Source organism: Xenopus laevis, chromosome 4L, assembly GCF_017654675.1.
Source record: "Xenopus laevis strain J_2021 chromosome 4L, Xenopus_laevis_v10.1, whole genome shotgun sequence".
NCBI lineage: Eukaryota > Metazoa > Chordata > Amphibia > Anura > Pipidae > Xenopus > Xenopus laevis.
The window spans coordinates 2,261,587-2,288,479 of record NC_054377.1 but is presented as its reverse complement, the minus strand read 5'-3'; the positions used below and the strand labels follow the sequence as shown (position 1 = coordinate 2,288,479).

The window sequence follows — 26,893 nt, the reverse complement described above, 5'->3', positions numbered from 1 at the left end:
GAAATAAAACTCAAAATGTATGGGAGGAACAGAGGCATAAAGTTGAATCCAATTCTATACGTATAGTGTATAGTTATTTATTTTCTATTGATATGTACAGTGCTGTGTAGACCATAAGTGCTATATAAATATACTATATAAATAAACACACACCTGTACAATGACCCTTTATCATTGTGATAAGAATAAACACACTGCCACCTACTGGTCACTATATAGAATACAAGAATATTTTGTTAGTTACAATGTATCATATGACACTGCTATTATTATAATTATTATTATTATGATCCGGCTCCCAGCATCAGAGGGGCCCCTTAGCCTCATTAATTTGAGCTGATCTATTGGTCGTTATACTAAGTTGGCTCCCGGCTGCCAGACAAAGTGATTGAGTTCTACAGGATCAGGTGACTTGATACAATAAAATTAATTGGCTTTATGTTCATTTATTGCCTTGGCTTGTTCTCCTGTCTGGGTCTCGTGTTCATCCATAAAGTGTTATAGAATATTAATTACCCAGAGTCTGGCAGCTAAAGTACATAGTGACTCTGTTTCCCAACACCCACCTCTTATTGGCAACTCACTTACTGAACATTGTGCCCCGTGCTCAGACAATAGAGACCAACACAAGCTGCTTCTTCCACAACAAATAATAAAGGAATTAGAAGTGTGAAGTCCTACTGAATCCCCAGCAATATAAGTAAGTTTATTTCTCACTGAATCGGCACTGAGATCCCTCCACTGGGATGTAATTAGGACAATAAATGGTCACAGAACCCCTCAGTGACTTCTAATATCCTTATCATTTACAGTAGGGGGTACATTATCCCTTATAATACATGAGTGATACTCAGAGTTCCCTGTATAACTCAGCCTGCAGCCTTGTGCCTTTATATGGTCACAGAACAACCCCTCAGTGACTTCTAATATCCTTATCATTTACAGTAGGGGTACATTATCCCTTATAATACATGAGTGATACTCAGAGTTCCCTGTATAACTCAGCCTGCAGCCTTGTGCCTTTATATGGTCACAGAACAACCCCTCAGTGACTTCTAATATCCTTATCATTTACAGTAGGGGGTACATTATCCCTTATAATACATGAGTGATACTCAGAGTTCCCTGTATAACTCAGCCTGCAGCCTTGTGTCTTTATATGGTCACAGAACAACCCCTCAGTGACTTCTAATATCCTTATCATTTACAGTAGGGGGTACATTATCCCTTATAATACATGAGTGATACTCAGAGTTCCCTGTATAACTCAGCCTGCAGCCTTGTGCCTTTATATGGTCATAGAACAACCCCTCAGTGACTTCTAATATCCTTATCATTTACAGTAGGGGGTACATTATCCTTATAATACATGAGTGATACTCAGAGTTCCCTGTATAACTCCATATACTTATTAATCTTAGCTCTGACCTGAGACAACAGCTGGAGGCAGAAGACTTGTGCTGGTCACTTTCTTCTAAAAGGGGGTTGGGTTCTGGTGCGGGGCTATACCACTAGTGTAGTACTGTGAGTTTAAGGGTGGGAGGAGCTTAGCAGAAAGAATAAATTCCAGCAGGAGGCAGGTTATTATGGGCAGAGCTCAGGTAACTGGTCATTGTGGGACAGAAGAGAAGAGGGAAAAGAATGACTAAAAGTAAAATATTAAACCGTCCCTGTGTGTTAAAGTGCTGCCATACAGGATAGAACCTGCACTTTAACACTTTGTTTTATAACTGGGTTTGTGTTTATTCTTTGGATGGTGAGTGTTACAGCCTGTTCTGCTGAGTCTCATTCTTATTCTCCTGTTGTTAATCCTGTGCTCAGTCTGAGTTACAACAGTGTCGGCTGCTGAGTGAATAAATCACAGGCGTCTCCAGGCAGCAGTTCTGTACAGATCAAGGGTAAGTGTTGCCGTAAAGCAAGGCAGTGCTGCTGTTCTCTTTTTTCCCAGAAAGTTAAGTACCAGGAAATTCACTCACACACGAGCACACAGAGCGCTTGTCACTTAGTACATTTCTGAACTCAATAGGCGCACTTCTGCCTACATAAACATTTCCCAGAATTCCATTAGAACAAATACTCAGAGCTGCATTCTTGTGTCTGTACAGAGAGATCCCATAAAACTATGACAGCATAGGTATTCCCTGTACTAAGCACAATTCAGCAGGAACAGTCCCCTAAGTTTGCTCATAGTCTGTACAGAGAGATCCCATAAAACTATGGCACATAGGTATTCCCTGTACTAAGCACAATTCAGCAGGAACAGTCCCTAAGTTTGCTCATAGTCTGTACAGAGAGATCCCATAAAACTATGACAGCATAGGTATTCCCTGTACTAAGCACAATTCAGCAGGAACAGCCCCTAAGTTTGCTCATAGTCTGTACAGAGAGATCCCATAAAACTATGGCAGCATAGGTATTCCCCTGTACTAAGCACAATTCAGCAGGAACAGTCCCCTAAGTTTGCTCATAGTCTGTACAGAGAGATCCCATAAAACTATGGTACATAGGTATTCCCTGTACTAAGCACAATTCAGCAGGAACAGTCCCTAAGTTTGCTCATAGTCTGTACAGAGAGATCCCATAAAACTATGGCAGCATAGGTATTCCCTGTACTAAGCACAATTCAGCAGGAACAGTCTCCTAAGTTTGCTCATAGTCTGTACAGAGAGATCCCATAAAACTATGGTACATAGGTATTCCCTGTACTAAGCACAATTCAGCAGGAACAGACCCTAGGTTTGCTCATAGCCACAGTATATGGTGTATATTACACAATGATACAATGTAACTGCAGAGATGTTCATGTTGTAACAACACACGGGGCTTTGAAGTAAATCTGTTTATTTGTTGCCGGGTTGGAAACCATTATGGCAGCTTCACAAGCCCAAGGATCTATTACCCATTGTGTGCAGATGAGCAGCAGTATAATTAACCCTCACATCCCTGTAACCTTTAGTGACCCCCCCAAACCCTTTAAACAGGAAGTTTTGCTAGAAACTAACTTTAATTGTTAAATATTCTAAAACAACTGGTCTTCTTTTTTTAATGTTTAGCATTTTCCCCTGCAGTTCCCTCCCTTCTATTTACTAATAATAACTATATATGAATATCATACATGTGCATTTAGAGAGGTGAGCTTTGTGTGAGTGGTGCAGTTCAGCAGGAACAGCCCCAGATCTTCACAACTTCCCCAGCCTTGAGGCTGTAACCAAGCTTGTATGAACTGCACATGCTCAGGCTGAAGCCTCAGAACCTTGCTGATAACTGGCTCACAATCCTCGTCCAATCAGGTGAGGGGGCGGGCAATAGGAGCTTTCCCCCAAGTCTCCACCCCCTATTCAGTTGCTAACTGCCAGGCAAACAGCTCAGCATGGAGAAAAGCAGCAGCAAAATGCTTTGAAAAAAGGTAATTTCTGCCTTTTCCCTAAAATTTTTTTTTTTTACATTAAGCCATTAGTTTCATTGTTTGATTAGTGTCTGTTGTTCCTCCTTTAATGGAGCGTCTGCCTGTGCAGCCCACCACTGGTAGCCCCTTAATAACCCAGGAACACAAATGCTGTAACCCATAGCAACCATAGCAACCAATCAGAAATCTGCTTTTATTCTAGCCGGGGTCCTGGACTGATCTGTGGGGGCTGCCTATTGGTTGCTATGGGTTAATGCATTTTTGCAGCTTTCATTGAAAATTATACTCGGCTGCAGGAATGTGGGGGTGACATTGGGAAGGGGGTGCCTTGCGGGCCTAATATGATTATGATACTTGTATTCTGGAACTACAACTCCCATCAACCAGTGTCTTACTTTTTTTTGCTGGGAGTTGCAGCTCCCCAATTGCTGGAATGTCTGCAGGTTGCATGTAGCTGGAGATGCTGGGAGTTGCTGCATAACTTGGGTAGGTACAACCAGGGGACGCTGGAGATTGTAGTTCAGCAACAGCTATAAAGCTGTACTTTAAACAAAGCTAAAGGCTGTAGGGGATGCTGGGAGTTGTACAGCAGCACTGGTGGAAAGTTGCTGGGAGTTGTACAGCAGCAATGGTGGGACTCTGTTGGGGTTGCTGGGAGTTGTACAGCAGCAATGGTGGGACTCTATAGGGTTGCTGGGAGTTGTACAGCAGCAATGGTGGGACTCTGTTGGGGTTGCTGGGAGTTGTACAGCAGCAATGGTGCAACGTTGCTGGGAGTTGTACAGCAGAAATGGTGGGACTCTGTTGGGGTTGCTGGGAGTTGTACAGCAGCAATGGTGGGACTCTGTTGGGGTTGCTGGGAGTTGTACAGCAGCAATGGTGGGACTCTGTTGGGGTTGCTGGGAGTTGTACAGCAGCAATGGTGGAACGTTGCTGGGAGTTGTACAGCAGAAATGGTGGGACTCTGTTGGGGTTGCTGGGAGTTGTTCAGCAGCAATGGTGGAAAGCTGTTGGGGTTGCTGGGAGTTCTACAGCAAAAGTGCCCTAGATACTTCCCTTTAACTCCATTTATATTCTAGGCGAATGCTGAATTCTTACTTGTGCCATCCCAAAAGCTAGCAATCTATTCTGTTACTTTTATTGCCTCTGTATGGCTCTTCCCTTGTATGACTATAGCAAAGCCTTTCATTTTTACTGCGGCCTAATATCTCCCTAAAGCAGCGGGGTCTCCCCTATAAACCCCATTAACCCCTGCACGGCCGAGGGGTGAGACGCTGGCACCTTACAGTGACCTTGGGGAGTGTGCGACTCAGTAGTAACAGGATCTTTTCTTGCCCAAGGCTTTGCTAATGGATCTGTTTGTAGTCTAATAGCCCCGTGTGTCGTGTTTCTCTGCAGAGTCCTGCGACTCCCGCCCCTCGCCAGTGAAATGCGTCGCTCCCATCAGCCCCTGTGTGCCGGTCAGTTCATGGCGTGAGTCCTAACGTGGAACCCAGAGGTATGTGATGCACCCCGTTATTCAAGTAGTGGGGTATTTTATATCAGCCGATTCCAGGGAGGGCACAGCTTTTTATCATAGTCTCCTAAATAAACCCATCCCTCACCTCTCCAGGCAGCAGTGCTGTAACATAAACAAGATAAACTGCAATGGATCAGGATTGGTTGGTTTGGACCCATCGGGTTTTTGTCTTTTTAGAACTTTCAGAAATTCCTGAAGAACTTATGGTTTTTATAATTTTATTTCTTTTAGTCTCTGAGAAACAGGAGGGGGGGCAGCGAATGAGCACTCAGTGTTCTCCTTGTGTCGGCCAATCGGCCTTCCCAATAGGGTCTGAGTGTCCCTTAACCCAAATCTCTCTGTACATTCCTAAGGGACGATTGTATGGCCTGGGTAATCATTATGTACCTGACATCCCATAATTACCAGACAATCGCTCTCCTGAAATCAACATTGAGTAATTTAAAACCTTTAATTCTAGGGTTAATTCTAACAAACTCTGTCTCTATTTCTAGTTACAAATGTGTCTCTATTTCTCTTCTCTGAGCTTTGTAATTAGTTGTTCCCCTTTAAATGAACTGTTAGTGTGATGTAGAGAGTGATATTCTGAGACCATTTGCAATTGGTTTTCACTTTTTATTATTTGGGGTTTTTGAGTTATTTGGCTTTATATTCAGCAGCTCTTTTAGCCATCTGGTTGCTAGTGTCCAAATCACCCTAGCAACCATGCATTGATTTGAATAAGAAACTGGAATATGAATAGGAGAGGCCTGAACAGTAAAATGAGTAATAAAAAGTAGCAATAACAATATAGATATGGTTACAGATATATAGAAACATTGGGGTGTCACTCTGCTATAGTTCCAGGGGTACCCAGGGTACAAATAAACACTCACCCCAAATCTCCCCCTAACTGACCTTCAGACTGGGCCCCCTTAGCTCATAACAAGGTTACAGATATATAGAAACATTGGGGTGTCACCCTGCTATAGTTCCAGGGGTACCCAGGTACAAATAAACACTCACCCCAAAATCTCCCCCTAACTGACCTTCAGACTGGGCCCCCTTAGCTCATAACAAGGTTACAGATAGATAGAAACATTGGGTGTCACCCTGCTATAGTTCCAGGGGTACTCAGGGCACAAATAAGCACTCACCCCAAATCTCCCCCTAACTGACCTTCAGACTGGGCCCCCTTAGCTCATAACAAGGTTACAGATATATAGAAACATTGGGGTGTCACCCTGCTATAGTTCCAGGGTACCCAGGGTACAATAAACACTCACCCCAAATCTCCCCCTAACTGACCTTCAGACTGGGCCCCCTAGCTCATAACAAGGTTACAGACACTCACCCCAAATCTCCCCCTAACTGACCTTCAGACTGGGCCCCCTTAGCTCATAACAAGGTTACAGATATATAGAAACATTGGGGTGTCACCCTGCTATAGTTCCAGGGGTACCCAGGGTACAAATAAGCACTCACCCCAAATCTCCCCCTAGCTGGCCTTCAGACTGGGCCCCCTTAGCTCATAACAAGGTTACAGATATATAGAAACATTGGGGTGTCACCCTGCTATAGTTCCAGGGGTACCCAGAGTACAAATAAGCACTCACCCCAAATCTCCCCTAACTGACCTTCAGACTGGGCCCTCTTAGCTCATAACAAGGTTACAGATATATAGAAACATTGGGGTGTCACCCTGCTATAGTTCCAGGGGTACCCAGGGTACAAATAAGCACTCACCCCAAATCTCCCCCTAACTGACCTTCAGACTGGGCCCCCTTAGCTCATAACAAGGTTACAGATATATAGAAACATTGGGGTGTCACCCTGCTATAGTTCCAGGGTACCCAGGGTACAAATAAACACTCACCCCAAATCTCCCCCTAACTGACCTTCAGACTGGGCCCCCTTAGCTCATAACAAGGTTACAGATATATAGAAACATTGGGGTAACAGTCACCCTGCTATAGTTCCAGGGGTACCCAGTGTACAAATAAACACTCACCCCAAATCTCCCCCTAACTGACCTTCAGACTGGGCCCCCTTAGCTCATAACAAGGTTACAGATATATAGAAACATTGGGGTGTCACCCTGCTATAGTTCCAGGGGTACCCAGTCGTGGTGCTTCTACAAACATCAGAACCGCAGAACTCACACCCTCTTTATTGTCCTTTTATTCTCACATTGACGTCAGTTATACAGAGATACCGGGTGGGAGTTGGAGCTGACAGAGAGCAACGTAAATAATGAGTCCATTGCGTGGCTGCACAAAAATCAGTGCAGTCTGCGACAACAAGATTCCAGTGACTGTTTACATTGTCTGTATTTCCACTGCTGACTCCAGGGCCAATGTAGCAGATACCAGCAGTCGGGAGTCAGAGCCAGCAGTGCAGAGAACAGAAAGGGACAGACAGATGAGAATGGATATTGTTTTTTATTTTTTGGGTGAAGTTGCCCTTTAACCACAGAGACATTGGTTCATGTTCCTAGAGTGTCAGAATTGCTTTCCCGGGTGCCGCCGGTCCCTCTCGGCGCAACTTAATACGGGAGGGAAGAAAACGAGTGTAAATAAGTCGCCGGGGGTAGGGTTGCCGTGCGTTTAGCGTGTGAATGCCGTTGCTATGGTATCAGACGGAAACAAAGGAAACTGAACAGGCAGAATTTCAGATCTCTTACAAAGACTGACATCTGACCGGAAGCTGCAATTGGTCTTCATTTTTTTTATTATTTGTGGTTTTTGATTTTATTTTATTTTTTATTCAGCAGCTCTCCAAGTTTGCTGTCTGGTTGCTATGGTCCAAATCCCCCTAGCAACCATGCGTTGATTTGAATAAGAGACTGGAATATGAATAGGAGAGGGACTGAATAGAAAGAGGAGGAATAAAAAGTAGCAATAACGATAAATGTGTAGCCTTACAGAGCATTTGTTTTTAAGATGGGGTCAGTGACCCCCATTTTAAAGCTTGAAAGACTCAAAAGAAGCCAAATAATGAAAAGCAAACTATAAAAAAACAAATAATGAAGACCGATCGAAAGTTGCTTAGAATTAGCCATTCTATAATATACTTAAAGTTGACTTAAAAATGAAGCACCCCTTTAAAGGGACTTTGGTATAGGACACTATCATCAGCTGGAAGGATATGAGCGTTACAGATAGATCAGCGTTAGATTGTAAGCTCTTGTGCATGACATACTGCACTGTGGAATAGGTCAGTTCTATGACAGCAAAAATGAATATTAACAGTTTGACAGTGACTGATTCCTTCATAGCGGACACTGATCTCCGAGGAGTGGGGCCCCAAGCCTTTTAATGTGGCCCCTAATTAGGCTGAGTCATTAGTAGTGGAAGCGCTGTAAAGTGGCCCCTGAGTATTTTGAATTGGGGGCAAGGGGGCTTGGTCAAAACAGCAGGGGTGGCAAACAGGGGAATAACCTAAATTGGGAGAAATCTAAAGGGGCCCCTTTAGCTGTTGTCGAACTATAACCTACCCGTGCTGGTGAGAGCCTCTTGTTTACTGCCATCTAGTGGTGAAATGACTCATTTCTAAAAATGTAGATTTTATGTTTCTTATTCTTGTCTGATCCTTATTATATGCCTGGGCCCCACCCAAAGCCTTTAGCTAAATCGGGGGGCCAACCCCTTCATTTGCCTTTCACTGTCATACTTTTAACCCCATAAATCCTTGATCCTGACCCACACAGCCGGCCTATATATTTATCTTTATTCCCTATTAATAACATTGGGATCACTGACCTTCCTATATATTTATCTTTATTCCCTATTAATAACATTGGGATCACTGACCTTCCTATATATTTATCTTTATTCCCTATTAATAACATTGGGATCACTGACCTTCCCCTATATTTATCTTTATTCCCTATTAATAACATTGGGATCACTGACCTTCCCCTATATTTATCTTTATTCCCTATTAATAACATTGGGATCACTGACCTTCCTATATAATTATCTTTATTCCCTATTAATAACATTGGGATCACTGACCTTCCTATATATTTATCTTTATTCCCTATTAATAACATTGGGATCACTGACCTTCCTATATATTTATCTTTATTCCCTATTAATAACATTGGGATCACTGACCTTCCTATATATTTATCTTTATTCCCTATTAATAACATTGGGATCACTGACCTTCCTATATATTTATCTTTATTCCCTATTAATAACATTGGGATCACTGACCTTCCTATATATTTATCTTTATTCCCTATTAATAACATTGGGATCACTGACCTTCCTATATATTTATCTTTATTCCCTATTAATAACATTGGGATCACTGACCTTCCTATATATTTATCTTTATTCCCTATTAATAACATTGGGATCATATCACTGACCTTCCTATATATTTATCTTTATTCCCTATTAATAACATTGGGATCACTGACCTTCCTATATATTTATCTTTATTCCCTATTAATAATATTGGGATCAACCATCATTTTTACTGGCCAGGTATGGTATCATGGTATCACCCAGTGATTGCCCAGAGGCATTAATGAGCTCCATGTTGCCCTTATATGTGTGCGCCAGATGCTGCAGACAGAAGGGAGAGATGCCGCTAGGAAAATGCCGTCCCAGTGGTCCCGCGACAACAGCGCCGAGAGCAAAGTTCCACATATGAGAATGGACGATGAAGCTGCCATACAGGTATAGACAGTGGGTGGGAACAACTGCATCCTGCACCCACCCTGCTACTTTCCCTATAGATCCAACATTCTCTTATGAATCAGCCTGGATGTTCTACAGGTTATTCTCACCTTCTGAGTGTTCTGATTGGCTACAGGTTACTTTGATCCTCGGAGTGTTCTGATTGGCTACAGGTTACTCTGACCTTCTGAGTGTTCTGATTGGCTACAGGTTACTCTGACCCACTGAGTGTTCTGATTGGCTACAGGTTACTCTGACCCACTGAGTGTTCTGATTGGCTACAGGTTACTCTGACCTTCTGAGTGTTCTGATTGGCTACAATTTGGCTGGTCTATGAGTGACAGGTGGATCTGTTCCTATTGTTCGGCACCTGAACAATCAGTCCTCCCTTCTGAGAAATGTATCCGCTCTCGGGAGCCTTAATGATCCCTCTCTGGGCTCCAGTGAATAATTGTGGGGCCACAGGTCGGTCACACGGGGATTGTTTTCATGTTTTGACTCCCTGTTGTTTACTAGACCATTATAGAAATGGGGGACCCTGGGAATAAAGAAATGCAGAACCCCCAATTTATAGTAGATGATAACTCTTGTCCCTTATTTAAATCTGATCATCAGAAATAAACTTCCCATGTTAATTAATGAAAGACCATCGGGTACAAGGGCCCTATAACGACTCGTGTGACTTTATCTTCCAGCAAATCTACACGTTTGGGGAGAAACTGGGCGAAGGAAACTTCGGGGTCGTGATTGAAGCCACCCACAAAGAAACCGCCACCAAATGGGCCATGAAAAAAGTCAATCGAGAAAAGGTGAAATTTAAGAATCATGTTGGTTCTGTAACATTACTGAGTAGCGACCACTTACAGTATAATCCGACTTACTGTCCCCTCCATTAGTTCTACTGAGAGAAATAACACTGTATCCATATTCAGTTACGGTGACTTCTAATATCCTTATCACTTTCAGTAGGGGGTACATTATCCCTTATAATACATGAGAGATACTCAGAGTTCCCTGTATAACTCAGCCTGCAGCCTTGTGCCTTTATATGGTCACAGAACAACCCCTCAGTGACTTCTAATATCCTTATCATTTACAGTAGGGGCTACATTATCCCTTATAATACATGAGTGATACTCAGAGTTCCCTGTATAACTCAGCCTGCAGCCTTGTGCCTTTATATGGTCACAGAGCAACCCCTCAGTGATTTCTAATATCCTTATCATTTACAGTAGGGGGTACATTATCCCTTATAATACATGAGTGATACTCAGAGTTCCCTGTATAACTCAGCCTGCAGCCTTGTGTCTTTATATGGTCACAGAACAACCCCTCAGTGACTTCTAATATCCTTATCATTTACAGTAGGGGGTACATTATCCCTTATAATACATGAGTGATACTCAGAGTTCCCTGTATAACTCAGCCTGCAGCCTTGTGCCTTTATATGGTCACAGAACAACCCCTCAGTGACTTCTAATATCCTTATCATTTACAGTAGGGGGTACATTATCCCTTATAATACATGAGTGATACTCAGAGTTCCCTGTATAACGCAGCCTGCAGCCTTGTGTCTTTATATGGTCACAGAACAACCCCTCAGTGACTTCTAATATCCTTATCATTTACAGTAGGGGGTACATTATCCCTTATAATACATGAGTGATACTCAGAGTTCCCTGTATAACTCAGCCTGCAGCCTTGTGCCTTTATATGGTCACAGAACAACCCCTCAGTGACTTCTAATATCCTTATCATTTACAGTAGGGGGTACATTATCCCTTATAATACATGAGTGATACTCAGAGTTCCCTGTATAACTCAGCCTGCAGCCATGTGCCTTTATATGGTCACAGAACAACCCCTCAGTGACTTCTAATATCCTTATCATTTACAGTAGGGGGTACACTATTCCTTATAATACATGAGTGATACTCAGAGTTCCTTGTATAACTCAGCCTGCAGCCTTGTGCCTTTATATGGTCACAGAACAATCCCTCAGTGACTTCTAATATCCTTATCATTTACAGTAGGGGGTACATTATCCCTTATAATACATGAGTGATACTCAGAGTTCCCTGTATAACTCAGCCTGCAGCCTTGTGCTTTTATATGGTCACAGAACAACCCCTCACTGACTTCTAATATCCTTATCATTTACAGTAGGGGGTACATTATCCCTTATAATACATGAGTGATACTCAGAGTTCCCTGTATAACTCAGCCTGCAGCCTTGTGCCTTTATATGGTCACAGACCCCTCAGTGACTTCTAATATCCTTATCATTTACAGTAGGGGCTACATTATCCCTTATAATACATGAGTGATACTCAGAGTTCCCTGTATAACTTAGCCTGCAGCCTTGTGTCTTTATATGGTCACAGAACAACCCCTCAGTGACTTCTAATATCCTTATCATTTACAGTAGGGGCTACATTATAATCTTTCTATTGTGTTTAAGGCTGGAAGTTCGGCAGTGAAGCTCCTGGAGAGGGAGGTTTCCATTCTGAAGAAAGTTAAACATGAGCACATCATTCACCTGGAGGAAGTATTTGAAACTCCCAAGGTGAGTTCTCACCTTTATGTAAATCTTTACATGAGGATGAGAAATTAATGTACATTAGAAAGTTTCTTAGAATTATATATTAGGGTTGTATTCTCCTTTAAAGCTACATTGCAGCCTTCTTAACCCTTGCAGTTCCCCATGCCATTAAAGTGTAAGCCTTTGTGAGCAGGAGCCTCTTTTCCTGTGTCAAATTCTTCCAGTCTAAGTTTCATGCTGTTACTTTACTGAGGGGAGGAAGCCGAGAAGACAATAAATGACATTTCTTATCTGTAAAACTCTCTGTTTATAGAGCAGTAATGGGTCAGGACTTAGAGATCAGCGCAGATATTCCTCTCGGATCTTATCCGGATATAATATTGTCTCCCACTGTTTTACTCATTTCTCTCTTTTCTCTACCAAAAAGTCACTTTATCTCTTTTTATTTGAATCCCCAGCGCATGTATCTGGTAACTGAGCTCTGTGAAGGGGGAGAACTCAGAGAAATTCTGCACCGGAAAAAGTTCCTCTCCGAAACAGAAACCCGACATGTCATCCGCAGCCTCGGCTCCGCCATAGCCTACCTGCACAGGAAAGGTAATGAAAGGGTTACTGCCTGCCTAATATATAGAGACAAGTGTTGGAAGGGTTACTGTCTGCTCTCTCTCATTTCCCTACAGAAATAGGGATTGGTAACACTAGATAGGTACCTAATATATAGAGACAAGAGGAGAGTGTTGGAAGGGTTACTGTCTGCTCTCATTTCCCTACAGAAATAGGGATTGGTAACACTAGATAGGTACCTAATATATAGAGACAAGAGGAAAGTGTTGGAAGGGTTACTGTCTGCTCTCTCTCATTTCCCTACAGAAATAGGGATTGGTAACACTAGATAGGTACCTAATATATAGAGACAAGAGGAAAGTGTTGGAAGGGTTACTGTCTGCTCTCTCTCATTTCCCTACAGAAATAGGGATTGGTAACACTAGATAGGTACCTAATATATAGAGACAAGAGGAAAGTGTTGGAAGGGTTACTGTCTGCTCTCTCTCATTTCCCTACAGAAATAGGGATGGGTAGCACTAGATAGGTACCTAATATATAGAGACAAGAGGAAAGTGTTGGAAGGGTTACTGTCTGCTCTCTCTCATTTCCCTACAGAAATAGGGATTGGTAACACTAGATAGGTACCTAATATATAGAGACAAGAGGAAAGTGTTGGAAGGGTTACTGTCTGCTCTCTCTCATTTCCCTACAGAAATAGGGATTGGTAACAGTAGATAGGTACCTAATATATAGAGACAAGAGGAAAGTGTTGGAAGGGTTACTGTCTGCTCTCTCTCATTTCCCTACAGAAATAGGGATTGGTAACACTAGATAGGGACCTAATATATAGAGACAGAGACAAGAGGAAAGGGGTTTGTTATGCTTTACAATGGGTCAGATTGAGGAGATGAATATAAATCTGTGCCCCATCCCATAATAATTCCCAGGGAATATTTGGGGCCCATTGTAAAACGGGAGTTTGTGGAATGTCTGTGTTTATTGCAGGAATCGTACACCGGGATCTGAAGCTGGAGAATATTTTAGTGAAGAGCATTGATGGGGCAGACAATAAGGACATGATCCTGAATATAAAGGTGAGGAGCTTCCAGCAAATACATTTAATTTAACCCCTTCAGTACTCATCCATCCAGGTGTAAAATCCAACATATTTCTATACAAATGATCATCACCCCCATGGGGGGAGTAAGACCACCTTGACAATATCTTGGTTTATTGGGTAATATCCCCCCAGTGCAGCAAAGCAAATACCAATAGTGGAAACATATAAAACATATCCGCTCTATATTCTCTCCTATTCCTCCTTCAGTCTGACATTCAGGTGAGCGGTTGCTCCAGTCTCTGACTCTAGGAATGAGGCAGCGGGTGAAATGCCAGACTGGAGAGCTGGAGAAAAATAAAGTTCAATTGTGCATTAAAAAATGCAGAATATTATTATTATTATTATTATTATTATTATTATTAGTTCCTTTTTAGTTCTGGTGCTGTAACGATTATATTTATTATCAGACGCTGATACCAGTATAGGTAAATTAATGGAATTACTTCTTTCTTTATGTTCTTTTGAGCGCAGGTGACGGATTTCGGGTTATCGGTGCAGAAAGGGGGCGTTGGCAGTGAAAATATGTTGCAGTCCACCTGCGGGACCCCGATATACATGGGTATGTGATATGGGGGTCTTGTTCTTTAAAAGCCCTGCCGTCTTCTGCTTATTGTAAGGCTTTGTCAGTAATAGTCCAACCCAAGGCAGAGAGGGGATTCTGGGAGATTTAAAGAGATACATCCAATTTTAGTTAGGTGCCATTTTTAGTTTACTCCTTTATATCCAGTTTTTCTTATCTATACCTTATTTAATAAATACAATGGCAGTTAAAGGTGCATCAAAATGACCTCTATTCAAACTTCAACTACCAAATAAACTCACTAAAAGTTTACCAAAATGGCACCCAAACTTTACTTGAGGTGTACTAAAATGGCACCCAAAAAAGGTGCACAAAAATGGCACTTAACTAAAATTGGATGTATCTCTTTAAATCTTACACCTCTTTGAATATATCCAATAAAGGTGTAGCAAAATGACACCCATTAATTCGTGGTGTTTAAGCTATGTACGTTCAGCCTATGATCAATGGTCGAAGTAAAAATTCGAATTTAAAAAATTTGAATTTCGAGCTAATTTTTGCGGATTTCGACTAGGCAATAGTCCAAATTTGATTCAAATTTGAAAAAAATTAGAAAATTTGAATTTCGAAATTTATCATGTACTTTCGCATTAAAAATTCGACTTTGACCATTCGCCATCTAAAACCTGCCGAATTGCTGTTTTAGCCTAGGGGGGACCTCCTAGAAAAACAAAAAAAATTTTTTTGGGAAAGACTTCGAACTGTACGATTCGAATGCGCTATTACTTTGATTCGTGCGATTCGAATTCGAACGAAAACTGACCCATTCGATCGAAAATGGACCTATTCCATTCTATTTAATTTCGGTTGGTCTTTTTGAATTCAAATTTTGAAGTTTTTCAAATTCGAAATTCAATCCTTGATAAATCTGCCCCTAAGTGTTTATGACATACAACGCGTATCTGTTTGATGGGCGATTGCCTTTATTTGAGTGCCTGCTCCATATTCATTCTCGATTGTATTGTGCTGTGTCAACAGGGGTCACGGGGCCCCACACTTCTAAGGAGGTAGGGCCCTCTTCCCCAATGTTATTGGGCCCTCTTGGGAAGGAGGGCCCTACCTTGGGGCCCCAAGGAATAAAGATGATTGAGCTTCATTTATACAAGTCATGCCTCGTTATGCGGAAGCCCCACCCACAATTTAGGAAAATCCACCCACTCCCGGCAAGACCCCTCCCCTTCTCCAGCAGTAAATAAAATCACACCCGCTCTGCTATGGGCCCCTGACTGCAGTTCCTCCTCTGATGGCGGTTGTGATTGGGCAGTGAGTAGCCCATAGCAACCAATCAGCAGTTACTGCAGTAGGAACAGTGGAAGCAAACTGTGCAATAAAAGAGGGGCTGCACTAACACCCCCATGTTGGTATATTCCCCATTCTCTTTATTGAGATGATGATGATGATGTGGGGTCACAAGCTGCACGGCTATGGCTGCTGTTTATGGCAGTTTGTACACTGGCATTAACATAGGCCTATATTGTTTTGGCTTTACTTGCCCTTTAAAATCTTTAGCTGTCACCTGATTGAACGCAACTTATTCCAGTCCCAATTGTTGCCTCTCCTTTTTCCTTCTTTGTTTCACGTGTGAGACTTCAGGGCCCCCATTAACAAACCTGTCACTCAGCGGGGGTGGGGCAGTAAAGCGAGACCTGATTGTCATAAATAGCAACGTGCGCTAATAAGCTGCATTTATGTCGGCAGCCAATGTGAGTTGCTCCGACAGCTCCTGCAACATCAGCAGCGACGTGTGACAGTGATCAGGGCCCCGCGCGTTCCCCCCCATCTGCGTTACACACTCGCTCCCGACAATTAAAAAGTCACATTTCTTCTCGTTATTCACAAAGTCATCAGATCTGTGGGGGGGGGGTCGTTACATAATTCATTGGAACATCTGCCGCCCTCCCTCCCTCGCCAGGGGGGATAAATTATCCAACATCAGCTCATCCACATTCTCTCTATTATTCATAACGCTGCTTTACTTTCCCTTTGCAGCCCCCGAAGTTATCAACGATCACGAATATAGCCAGCAGTGCGACATCTGGAGCACGGGGGTCATCATGTACATGCTGTAAGTCATGCGTCATACAAGCCCCACCCACTACAGGGAAACAGGGCCCTGACCAACAGAGCTTACAATCTACAAGGAGAAAGAGGTCAGACGCACACAGATAGGGATGGGCAAGTGGCTTGTTGTAACTCATGTTGGCATAAGGATTCCTACCTATAAGGATTCTTTCTCTTGCTTTATGGCAGGGAATCTAGATACATATTTAAAGGCCATCAAGACCCAAAAACAAAAAATGTGCCCGATGAGAGAAAATGTAAATCTAAGCAACTTCCCAATTGACTTTAGTGACAGATTGTGACTGGTTCTACAGCTACGGAATAAAGTCCTTTCCACTCAAACGTGCGTCTGTCTGGCCATTTCTGTCCTTCTGAGACAATGTAGCAACTGTCAGTTCTCCGTCAGAATCGGTTACTGGTGAAACATTGTATCAAATTCCTCCATCATCGCCGAGAACAGGAAGCAAATTCATCTGCAAATTCCTTGAAAACCAGTGGAAATGTGTCAGGAAAGTTTATTGGGAAGTTGCTTGAAATGACATTTTCTTGAGGTCGAATTGGGATTTACATTGCCTTTAATTTGCTGCTGCCTGAGAGACCTGAGACTGCTTTAACCAGGAGATATGGGCCCTCTCTTTCTCTTTCTTTCTTTCCTTCTTTCTTTCTTTCTTTCTTTCTCTCACACTCTCTTTTTTCTTTAGTTTTTTCTCTTTCCTTGTTTCTTTGTAACAGTTTTTTCTTTCTTTCTTTCTTTCTTTCTTTCTTTCTTTCTTTCTTTCTTTCTCTTCCTTTGCAACTGTGAGTTTTTTCTTTCATGTTTTTTCTTTCTTTTTCTCTTTGTTTTTCTTTCTTTGTTTTTCTTTTTTCTTTCTCTATCCTTCTCTCTTTGTTTCTTTGTAACCGTGTGTTCTCTCTCTCTCTCTCTCTCTCTCTCTCTCTCTCTCTCTCTCTCTCTCTCTCTCTCTCTCTCTCTCTCTCTCTTTCATTTCTCTTTCTTTGCAACTGTGTATTTTTTCTCTTTCTTTCTCTCTCACTCTCTTTTTTCTTTCGTTTTTTCTCTTTCGTTTTTTCTTTGTAACTGTGTTCTTTCTTTCTTTCTTTTTCTCTCTTTCTTTCTCTATCCTTCTCTCTTTGTTTCTTTGTAACCGTGTGTTTTTTCTCTCTCTCTCTTTCTTTCTTTCTTTCTTTCTTTCCTTTTCTCTTTCTTTCTTTCTTTCTTTCTTTCCTTCTTTCTTTCTTTCTTTCTTTCCTTTTCTCTTTCTCTCTTTCTTTCTTTCCTTTTCTCTTTCTTTCTTTCTTTCTTTCTTTCTTTCTTTCTTTCTTTCTTTCTTTCTTTCTTTCTTTCTTTCTTTCTTTCTTTCTTTCTTTCTTTCTTCCTTTTCTCTTTCTTTCTTTCTTTCTTTCCTTTTCTCTTTCTTTCTTTCTTTCTTTCTTTCTCTCTTTCTTTCTTTCTTTCTTTCTTTCTTTCCTTTTCTCTTTCTCTCTTTCTTTCTTTCTTTCTTTCTTTTTCTCTCTTTCTTTCTCTATCCTTCTCTCTTTGTTTCTTTGTAACCGTGTGTTTTTTCTCTCTCTCTCTTTCTTTCTTTCTTTCCTTTTCTCTCTTTCTTTCTTTCTTTCTTTCTTTCTTTCTTTCCTTTTCTCTTTCTTTCTTTGCAACTGTGTATTTTTTCTTTCTCTTTCTCTCTTTTTTTTTTTCTTTAGTTTTTTCTCTCTTTCCTTTTTCTTTGTAACTGTGTTTTTTTTCTTTCTTTCTTCCACTATGAATGGCAAATGCTGAAAATTTTATATTTTATTGTTTGTAGAAAAATGTATTAAGAAAAAAAAAACGAAACTAGGTTTTTCAGATTTTCAATAAATCAACACAGTGATATTTGTCATTTATCGTAAATATCACTGTCAAACACTATTGCGATTTTGCAGCAATTATCTGTGGAAAGTCACAAATTTAGATCATTTATATAAATGTATAAAAACATGTATCTTTAGCATTTGCACCGCTTGTGAGATTCACCTAATTTTTCCCCTGGTTTTGCACTTTTTGCAATTTTCCCACTTTTTCATAAATTTGCTCCAAATGGCAATTTTTTTGCAGTTTTCTGTTTTTTTGGATAAATGAGCCCCATAGTTGTTACTCTGGTCTAACAAACGGATTTCAGTAAATTTGGAAAGTCGTGTTTGCGGCAGAACGCCAATAAGCCGCTATATAAGCCCCAAAACTATACGGGAAAATAAAGCAATTTGTGCTGCAGATTTATTTCCCCAGAATTCCGTTTGTAGCTGCGGCAGCAGCCTGGCCCCCGAGACAAGAGACGCCTCCGCAGGAATTAATCGCACGCCTGTTTTCTCTTGAGCGCTGGTAATTAATCTGATAAATGCTTATTCAATTATGCGCGCCGGATGGAATGGCGGATTCATGTTTATATTTGCATCTGGAAATGAGACGCCCGCAAAGTTCCCGTCTCGGCAAATAAGAGAGATCTGACTTTGATTCCGGGGTTATTATTCCAAGAAATGCCGTATTAATTATCATCTCTTCTCTGCGATTAAAGGGGAACTCCACCCAAAAGTTCCTGAAATATTTTTTACCAGTTTTAAGTTGTGTGTCAATGTAATTACTGTTGAAAGCCAGTGTCTGTCGCCTCTTCTCTGGTTCTGACTCTTTAAATGGGGATCAGTTTCTCCAGGTCTGTTCATCAAGAGTCAGAACCAGCAGTGAGATGAATATATATATATATATATATATATATATATATATATTTATTTATAGCAATGACAGTTAAACCCCAGTAAGAAGGCGTAATGAATGGATATTGGGAAGGTGCTTAGTGTTACATTGTTTCAGGAGTCAGAGGCAGCAGTGCAGAAAACAAAAAGGGATCGTCAACAGCAATGACAGTTACTATGGATATAAGTTGCTCATAAATATGATTGTTCCACAGTAAGATATTGCCTTTTCCCCTCCATGGGGTCGGTTGTTGTTAAAATGCCACGAGCGAGGGTATAAATCAGTGTAAATCACTTGCTGTTCCGGCATCTGCCAGAAGGGGGCGCTCGCTTTCCACTTTTACAGAAAATGTAAAGTCTCTGTTTGCCCTAAAATGCTTGAATTTTTTGCTTTGTTACTTTATCTATGTGAGTGTTGATGAGATTTCTGTTTATTTAACCCTTTATGTATTGGACTTGGACAATCAACATTTTACCCCCAGACAATGCAGTAACCAACATAGGGGATGTAACATAGAGGGATGTAACTGGTTAATGAGCAAATGAACTGGCACCGACCAATGTTTTTGGGTGGAAATGGCTGATTTAATTGTCCGTGAGTGAAATGCACCCGCATGACCCCCCACTTTCCTTCTGTGCCCAGGTTGTCCGGGAATCCGCCATTTTTGGGCCCCTCGGAGGAGAAGCTGTTTGAGCAAATAAAGAGGGGGGAGCTGAAGTTTTCGGGCGCCGTGTGGCAGACCATTAGCAACGCCGGTAAGTGCCTGGAGCTGAGGAAAAGGGAAAGTGTTTTTATGTTACAGATTTGAGGACGGCACAGCGGGCGCCCCCTGAAAGCTGCATTTAATATCCCAGCGCATTTCTGTGCCACGGGGGGTGTCTTGGGGACAACTCAGTCGCTGCAAAACACAGTAAAAGGCCTTTTAACAGGCAGCCCCGCCGGGGGCCGGACAGGCTATTGTTCTGCCTACAAGAATTGTTACTTAGTAAAAGGGTAAAATATTGATCCGTTGCATTAGGCCTGTGTCCCGACAATAAAGGACAACTCCGCTCGTTTGTTCTCGAATGTCATATTCCTGGCGGGGGGGTCTTATTCTTCCGACACCCCCACGTTCACCCTCAGTTGCACTTTTATTGTACAAAAAAATCCAGTATTTATTGTATCTGGGCCGTAAAAGGGGAAGGAATGTAAAAAATGTAAAGGGCAAGTTAAGCTTCCCCTTACGTTTGTCTTATGAGATTGTTGAGTGTGGACCTAGAATCCCTGCCGTCGAGGAAGGCAGGGCTGCTGGTGTAAACACTGCTGGCTTTTAACTAAGGTTCCCCTTTAAAATGCCTTTTCCGTAGCAAAAGACGTATTACGTCTCCTCCTGAAGGTGGACCCGGCACACAGGATCACTGCGAATGAACTGCTCGACAATCCTTGGATCACGGTGGGTTTCCTCTTAAGATGATAAGTCATTGGTTTCCAATAGTAAGCTACTACAGCTTCAACCACTCCAGGTGGTCCTTACCTTGGATATAGACCCAATAGGTGGCCTCCTTGTCTTACCTGCTTGGCCCAAGCCTAAACAAAGTCACATAACCAATATAGCAGGCCATCTACAAGCAATTTCTGAACAAACTCTATGATCCTGAGTCTCTCTGAATTCACTCGATGGCTCCAGACTTTGTGTTGGACACATCTCCTTAGAGAAACAAATCTGACCATCTCTGAGGTCAAACAGCTCCATCTAAAATGACCCCCTTTATCTGCCCTTTCATTAAAAGTATCTCTAGAAATAGATTACTATGGTATGAAGGTCTACATTGTCCAAGGACAAATATCATGTCACTGACCAGTGGCATTGAAAGTCCTTTTGTTGAAGAACAAGAGATCCAGTATATGGGAAGAGTTTACAGTACTTAGTGGAAAGAGCCACCCATATTCAATGCAGTCTCTTGCTCTGTAGGGTGAGACCTCCCTTGTTCAGAGACCAACCAACGTCCTGGAATTGATGAATGAGTGGAAGAACCTTGATGCAGATGAGCTTAATCACTTGGATGAGAATTCGAATGGCTTGTCCTTGGCTCACCTCATTGACATCCCCACGGCGGATGAAAGGACCAGTCCCGCTAGTAGTAACGGGACCTCTGAAATAGGTCTGGACACTGAGACAGACAGTAGTAGCAGCAAGCCATCCACTCCAACAAATCAGGTGAGGAGACAAACTCCCCCTTTCTATCTTAATTTCTCTAGAAGTCCATCTATCTAATATTATAATCCATACATTCCAAGGCCAAGTCTACATCTTCTGTCCTTATGTTGTAGGTGAACAAGAAAAAAGCTGTTTCTTCTTCCCTAACCAGCAGAACCGTTAAAAAGAAAAGTTCCACTCTCAAGCCTGCCAACTCTGTAAGTAGATTTTATGGGAATTTTTTGTTTAAGGTGCGTGGTGGCACCAACCTAGAGAACATAGCTAGCTGGCACCCATACACTGAACCTACATACAGAACCTGGCCCAGTTGGTGCAAAGCAATTCGACATAACCCAATAATTACATTTCCACATTAATTGTTTCTGTAGGCCATCAGGTACTTCCAAATGTACCTATCCAATAGCTAAGTTGACACTTCCACTCTAACCTATGGTAGATCCCGTCTGGCACTTTAAGACTTCACTATTAGACAGGCCAGCTGATGCCTCCACAGTTTTGTATGATAGCCCTTATCTGGACTTCCAGACCTTCTTATTGGACAGTTCAGGTGATACTTCAACACTAACCTGTGGGATAACAAATCTGGCACATCCAGGTGGGCAGCCCAGGTGACACTTCCAAACAAAAAAATGAACCAAAGTCCTGTTCCAAAAAGGAATATTTCTTGGTTCCTCTTCCCCTGAGCTCAGATAAGTCAACATTTGTTACATGTTATATGGTGATGTATCCAGAAAGCCCGCTGGTTGGAATTATTTCCCAAGAGCTGAGACTTTCAGATGCTGTGGGAGAATAACTGGTCAAACATTAGTCATCTACACAGTCATTATTTCCTTTCTTACTCCTTTATTCCTCCTCTGCTGTCTCACACTTAACCTTCATCTTATTTGTAGCCCTCAACAAATGGAACCATATCTCCACGCTCTAATCCAAGACGGACTTCAGAAAACCAAGAGAACTCCGGGGGATCTCTATCCCGGTCATTCAGACAAGCCTCAAGCAGTGGGAAAAATGAGTCTGGCAAACTGAATGTATCCACAAACAATGGACTGGGACCGAAACTGACCCCAAGAGTTTCCCCGACCCCCAGAACTGCTGGAATTAAAAAGGCTTCCTAGTGAAAAGGCCTTGCACACCAGCTCATACGTGGGACTTGTATTTGTGCCAAGGGGAAGGACCCCCAATTCCCTGTGACCTTTGCTGCTGAGTATTAACCAATGACTTAAATATTCCCACTGAAACCATAGAGGGGCCAGAAAGTTCCCTGACAGTGAAACCCTTGTAACCAATGTTTGGGCAGAGAAAGTCCAAGAGTAAGTTGTACGGATAGTCTTGTTATAGGCAGACTCGAGTGGTGTTTTCATAGCACCCACTAATACCTTTAATTCTGTGTCATGACTTTTTTGCCCTTGTTTCGGTGCCTTTATATTTCTTTTTTTTAATCGCCCTTCTCCTGTTATGCTCCTTTTTGTATTTCTCTGCTTTACACCCTCCTCTATTCTCCCCCAACTGTTTGGCCTTACTCTCCCCCATCCTCCCTCTTCTCTCCCCTTCTATATTTCTCCTCTCCCCCATTTGTCTCTCTACTCCCTAACCCCCTTTCCCTTCTCTCCCTCATCCCCTCTCCTTTCCTTTTCTCCCCCAACTGTTTGGCCTTACTCTCCCCCATCCTCCCTCTTCTCTCCCCTTCTATATTTCTCCTCTCCCCCATTTGTCTCTCTACTCCCTAACCCCCTTTCCCTTCTCTCCTTCTGTCTCTCATCCCCTCTCCTTTCCTTTTCTCCCCCAACTGTTTGGCTTTACTCTCCCCCATCCTCCCTCTTCTCACCCCTTCTATATTTCTCCTCTCCCCCATTTGTCTCTCTACTCCCTAACCCCCTTTCCCTTCTCTCCTTCTGTCTCTCATCCCCTCTCCTTTCCTTTTCTCCCCCAACTGTTTGGCCTTACTCTCCCCCATCCTCCCTCTTCTCTCCCCTTCTATATTTCTCCTCTCCCCCATTTGTCTCTCTACTCCATAACCCCCTTTCCCTTCTCTCCTTCTGTCTCTCATCCCCTCTCCTTTCCTTTTCTCCCCCAACTGTTTGGCCTTACTCTCCCCCATCCTCCCTCTTCTCTCCCCTTCTATATTTCTCCTCTCCCCCATTTGTCTCTCTACTCCATAACCCCCTTTCCCTTCTCCCCTTCTGTCTCTCACCCCCTCTCCTTTCCTTTTCTCCCCCAACTGTTTGGCCTTACTCTCCCCCATCCTCCCTCTTCTCTCCCCTTCTATATTTCTCCTCTCCCCCATTTGTCTCTCTACCCCCTAACCCCCTTTGAAAATGTCATTATCTTCCCCCTCACTATTTTTGTCTAAATGTCCCCTTCAATTGATTCAGGTGAAGATCAACCACATTGGGGTTAAAATTGCAGCATTTTTAGGGGACACTAAATAACATAAGTTAGAATGGTGGATATTGGGAGCCCTAATTTCCTACTCACACATCTAATTGGCTGTTGAATGTCCTGCTGGTTCCTCAGGGTCTTGGGCCCTTCTAACAAAGCAGAAGATGGAGCCCAAATTAAAAAAGAATATAAAACAAGCCTGACGACACCCCCAAACACATCTGTACCCCACAAGCTCCAGGTCTTGTGTTGACCTGGGCGCTCGTGTGTCAGGGGTAGTTGGGAGCGACAGAAGAAATAATATCACTAATAGTTCAATGTGAGACCAAGGTTGATGGACTTGATGTTTTTTCAGCCTTAATTACTACATTCCTCTATAAACAGAAAAAAGTTCAAAAGTCACGGCCTGTGGTCGTACGAACGTTCTCTGAGACGCGTAACTGACCTGTCCGTGTCTCCAGCCAACAAATCCAGGCCATTTAGGTCTAATTCGCACCTGATATTCCCGACATTGTTTCTATATAGACATTTGCCAATAACTCCCTGCGGCTTTAATTCCGGCAGCTGATTCCATGTGTATAACGTGTAGCGAGGGATATTCAAAGGCAAGTTATCGCTCATATCATTCCTTGTGGTTCTTGAAACAATTTGACTGTTTAACTTTGCAGTGGTCTCAGATATCTGGTTGCTAGGGGCCTTCCTTACCCTAGCAACCAGGCAGTAGTTAGAATTACAGACTCAAAAAGGCACCCGAACAGGGGAGGCCATGTAAAGGAACTGAATAAAGGTCTGGTTATTTGCTCTCATTAATAAATAAGCAGTTGAATATCTGAATTACCTTAGTGGCAGTTCCTGCTTGATCCAGATAATATTGTTATTACTTCTAATTATTAACATTTGAACTTCAGACTTGGTTCTGTATTTGTCGCTTCATCCCGAATCTCTGCGGCGTTACCTGTGGAGAAAGCGATGCAGGAATATTTATTGTATTTTAATACTTCACACACTGGAGGGAGAGGCTGAAACTGAACAGATTTTGCTGCTTTTATGTGTCTGATCCGCAGGTTTGTGTTTGTTTTATCCATGAAGTTTGTTCATTAAACTGTTTCATTCGTTGAATCTTTACGGGGCGATTTAATTGTTTCATGGAATTTCAATGCTGCTCGGAGACTGCGGGGCTTCCATACTGATTTATTAAACAACATTTTACTTTATTTTAACCCCCGATATTGTGTCTCCTTCATTGATACACATTTATTTATACACCCGAAACATGTATGGGACAGTGGGGTTCCTGACTGATGTACAATATCAATATATGTGTGAGATACAGATCATTATCCCAAGGTTTGGGGGTGCAGGAGTATAGAGGGGACAGTGGGGTTCCTGACTGATGTACAATATCAATATATGTGTGAGATACAGATCATTATCCCAAGGTTTGGGGGTGCAGGAGTATAGAGGGACAGTGGGGTTCCTGACTGATGTACAATATCAATATATGTGTGAGATACAGATCATTATCCCAAGGTTTGGGGGTGCAGGAGTATAGAGGGACAGTGGGGTTCCTGACTGATGTACAATATCAATATATGTGTGAGATACAGATCATTATCCCAAGGTTTGGGGGTGCAGGAGTATAGAGGGGACAGTGGGGTTCCTGACTGATGTACAATATCAATATATGTGTGAGATACAGATCATTATCACAAGGTTTGGGGGTGCAGGAGTATAGAGGGGACAGTGGGGTTCCTGACTGATGTACAATATCAATATATGTGTGAGATACAGATCATTATCCCAAGGTTTGGGGGTGCAGGAGTATAGAGGGACAGTGGGGTTCCTGACTGATGTACAATATCAATATATGTGTGAGATACAGATCATTATCCCAAGGTTTGGGGGTGCAGGAGTATAGAGGGACAGTGGGGTTCCTGATTGATGTACAATATCAATATATGTGTGAGATACAGATCATTATATACAAGGTTTGGGGGTGCAGGAGTATAGAGGGGACAGTGGGGTTCCTGACTGATGTACAATATCAATTTATGTGTGAGATACAGATCATTATCCCAAGGTTTGGAGATCTTGCCCTACTGTCTCCGTCTTGCTCTACTGTCTCCATCTTGTTCTACTGTCGCCATCTTGTCCTACTGTTTCCATCTTGCCCTACTGTCTCCATCTTGCCCTACTGTCTCCATCTTGCCCTACTGTCTCCATCTTGTCCTACTGTCTCCATCTTGTCCTACTGTCTCCATCTTGTTCTACTGTCTCCATCTTGTCCTACTGTCTCCATCTTGTCCTACTGTCTCCATCTTGTCCTACTGTCTCCATCTTGCCCTACTGTCTCCATCTTGTTCTACTGTCTCCATCTTGTCCTACTGTCTCCATCTTGTCCTACTGTCTCCATCTTGTCCTACTGTCTCCATCTTGTCCTACTGTCTCCATCTTGCCCTACTGTCTCCATCTTGTCCTACTGTCTCCATCTTGCCCTACTGTCTCCATCTTGTCCTACTGTCTCCCTCTTGCCCTACTAATATTTTTGACTTATCCTACTGACTCCATGTTGCTGTAGGACATATGGAAGTTCTTTATGATATTGGTCGATATTCATTTCTTTGGGGATAAGAAGCCGGTTACTGGTTCTTGGCACAAAGAGGACAAGATGGTTTTCTCTTGGCCTTTAGATATTTGTCTTGGGAGATGATTGGTCAGGATCTTTATTGTGATTACAATAACAACAATGTTTTGGGAGGAAGGGACAGGGGCATTTTTATTACATTTACATTGGATTTGGGGGTCATATTGACTCCCATTGACTTCACTGTGACCTGAAAAATATATGCTGGTATTTGTACAATCTGTGGCATGAAAGGAGTTAAAAAGTAAATTCTAATAATACAAACCTGGCACAAAAATATTCCATTTCATTGTTTTACTCTCTATTGTCCATTCCGCTATCAAATAACCCCGTAAATTATGCGCCCCGCGACGCTCAATTAAAAGACAGAGATTTTATTTCCAATAGGGCCCGGCGCCGTATCTCACCTCTTCCACTTAATTCACCATTTAAAAAACGAAAAAATGTAAAAATGAAAAACAAATACTTTTATGGAGATTAAAAATGTCAACTCCGCCGGGAGCT

The 26,893-nt window shown here is 42.3% G+C and overlaps 1 protein-coding gene across 7 annotated transcripts; it reads left to right on the top strand.

Moving 5' to 3' along the window:
* The first annotated feature begins 1,428 nt into the window (after window positions 1-1,428).
* On the top strand, window positions 1,429-22,978 carry stk33.L (serine/threonine kinase 33 L homeolog). Of its 7 annotated transcripts, none has more exons than XM_041589688.1 (14): window positions 1,429-1,898; window positions 4,805-4,904; window positions 9,479-9,595; window positions 10,291-10,404; window positions 12,057-12,161; window positions 12,596-12,734; window positions 13,689-13,777; window positions 14,275-14,362; window positions 16,373-16,448; window positions 19,812-19,924; window positions 20,516-20,601; window positions 21,121-21,366; window positions 21,480-21,563; window positions 22,257-22,978. In XM_041589688.1, the coding sequence occupies exons 3-14, from the start codon at window positions 9,479-9,481 to the stop codon at window positions 22,479-22,481; spliced, it is 1,482 nt and encodes a 493-aa protein (XP_041445622.1). In that variant the 5' UTR covers window positions 1,429-1,898; window positions 4,805-4,904; the 3' UTR covers window positions 22,482-22,978. The 7 variants fall into 7 exon arrangements, with proteins under 7 accessions (XP_041445622.1, XP_018112735.1, XP_018112732.1 ...); XM_018257246.2 differs by lacking the exon at window positions 1,429-1,898 and adding an exon at window positions 2,720-3,406 and having other exon boundaries at window positions 22,298-22,978; XM_018257243.2 differs by lacking the exon at window positions 1,429-1,898 and adding an exon at window positions 2,723-3,406.
* Window positions 22,979-26,893: the final 3,915 nt, after the last annotated feature.

Bases quoted from the DNA above. Each gene is read 5' to 3' on its own strand.
- stk33.L (XM_041589688.1), top strand. From the start codon at position 9,479: ATGCTGCAGACAGAAGGGAGAGATGCCGCTAGGAAAATGCCGTCCCAG. The intron at 19,925-20,515 runs GTAAGTGCCTGG...CCTTTTCCGTAG, and splicing joins GCAGACCATTAGCAACGCCG to CAAAAGACGTATTACGTCTC. The intron at 20,602-21,120 runs GTGGGTTTCCTC...CTTGCTCTGTAG, and splicing joins TCGACAATCCTTGGATCACG to GGTGAGACCTCCCTTGTTCA.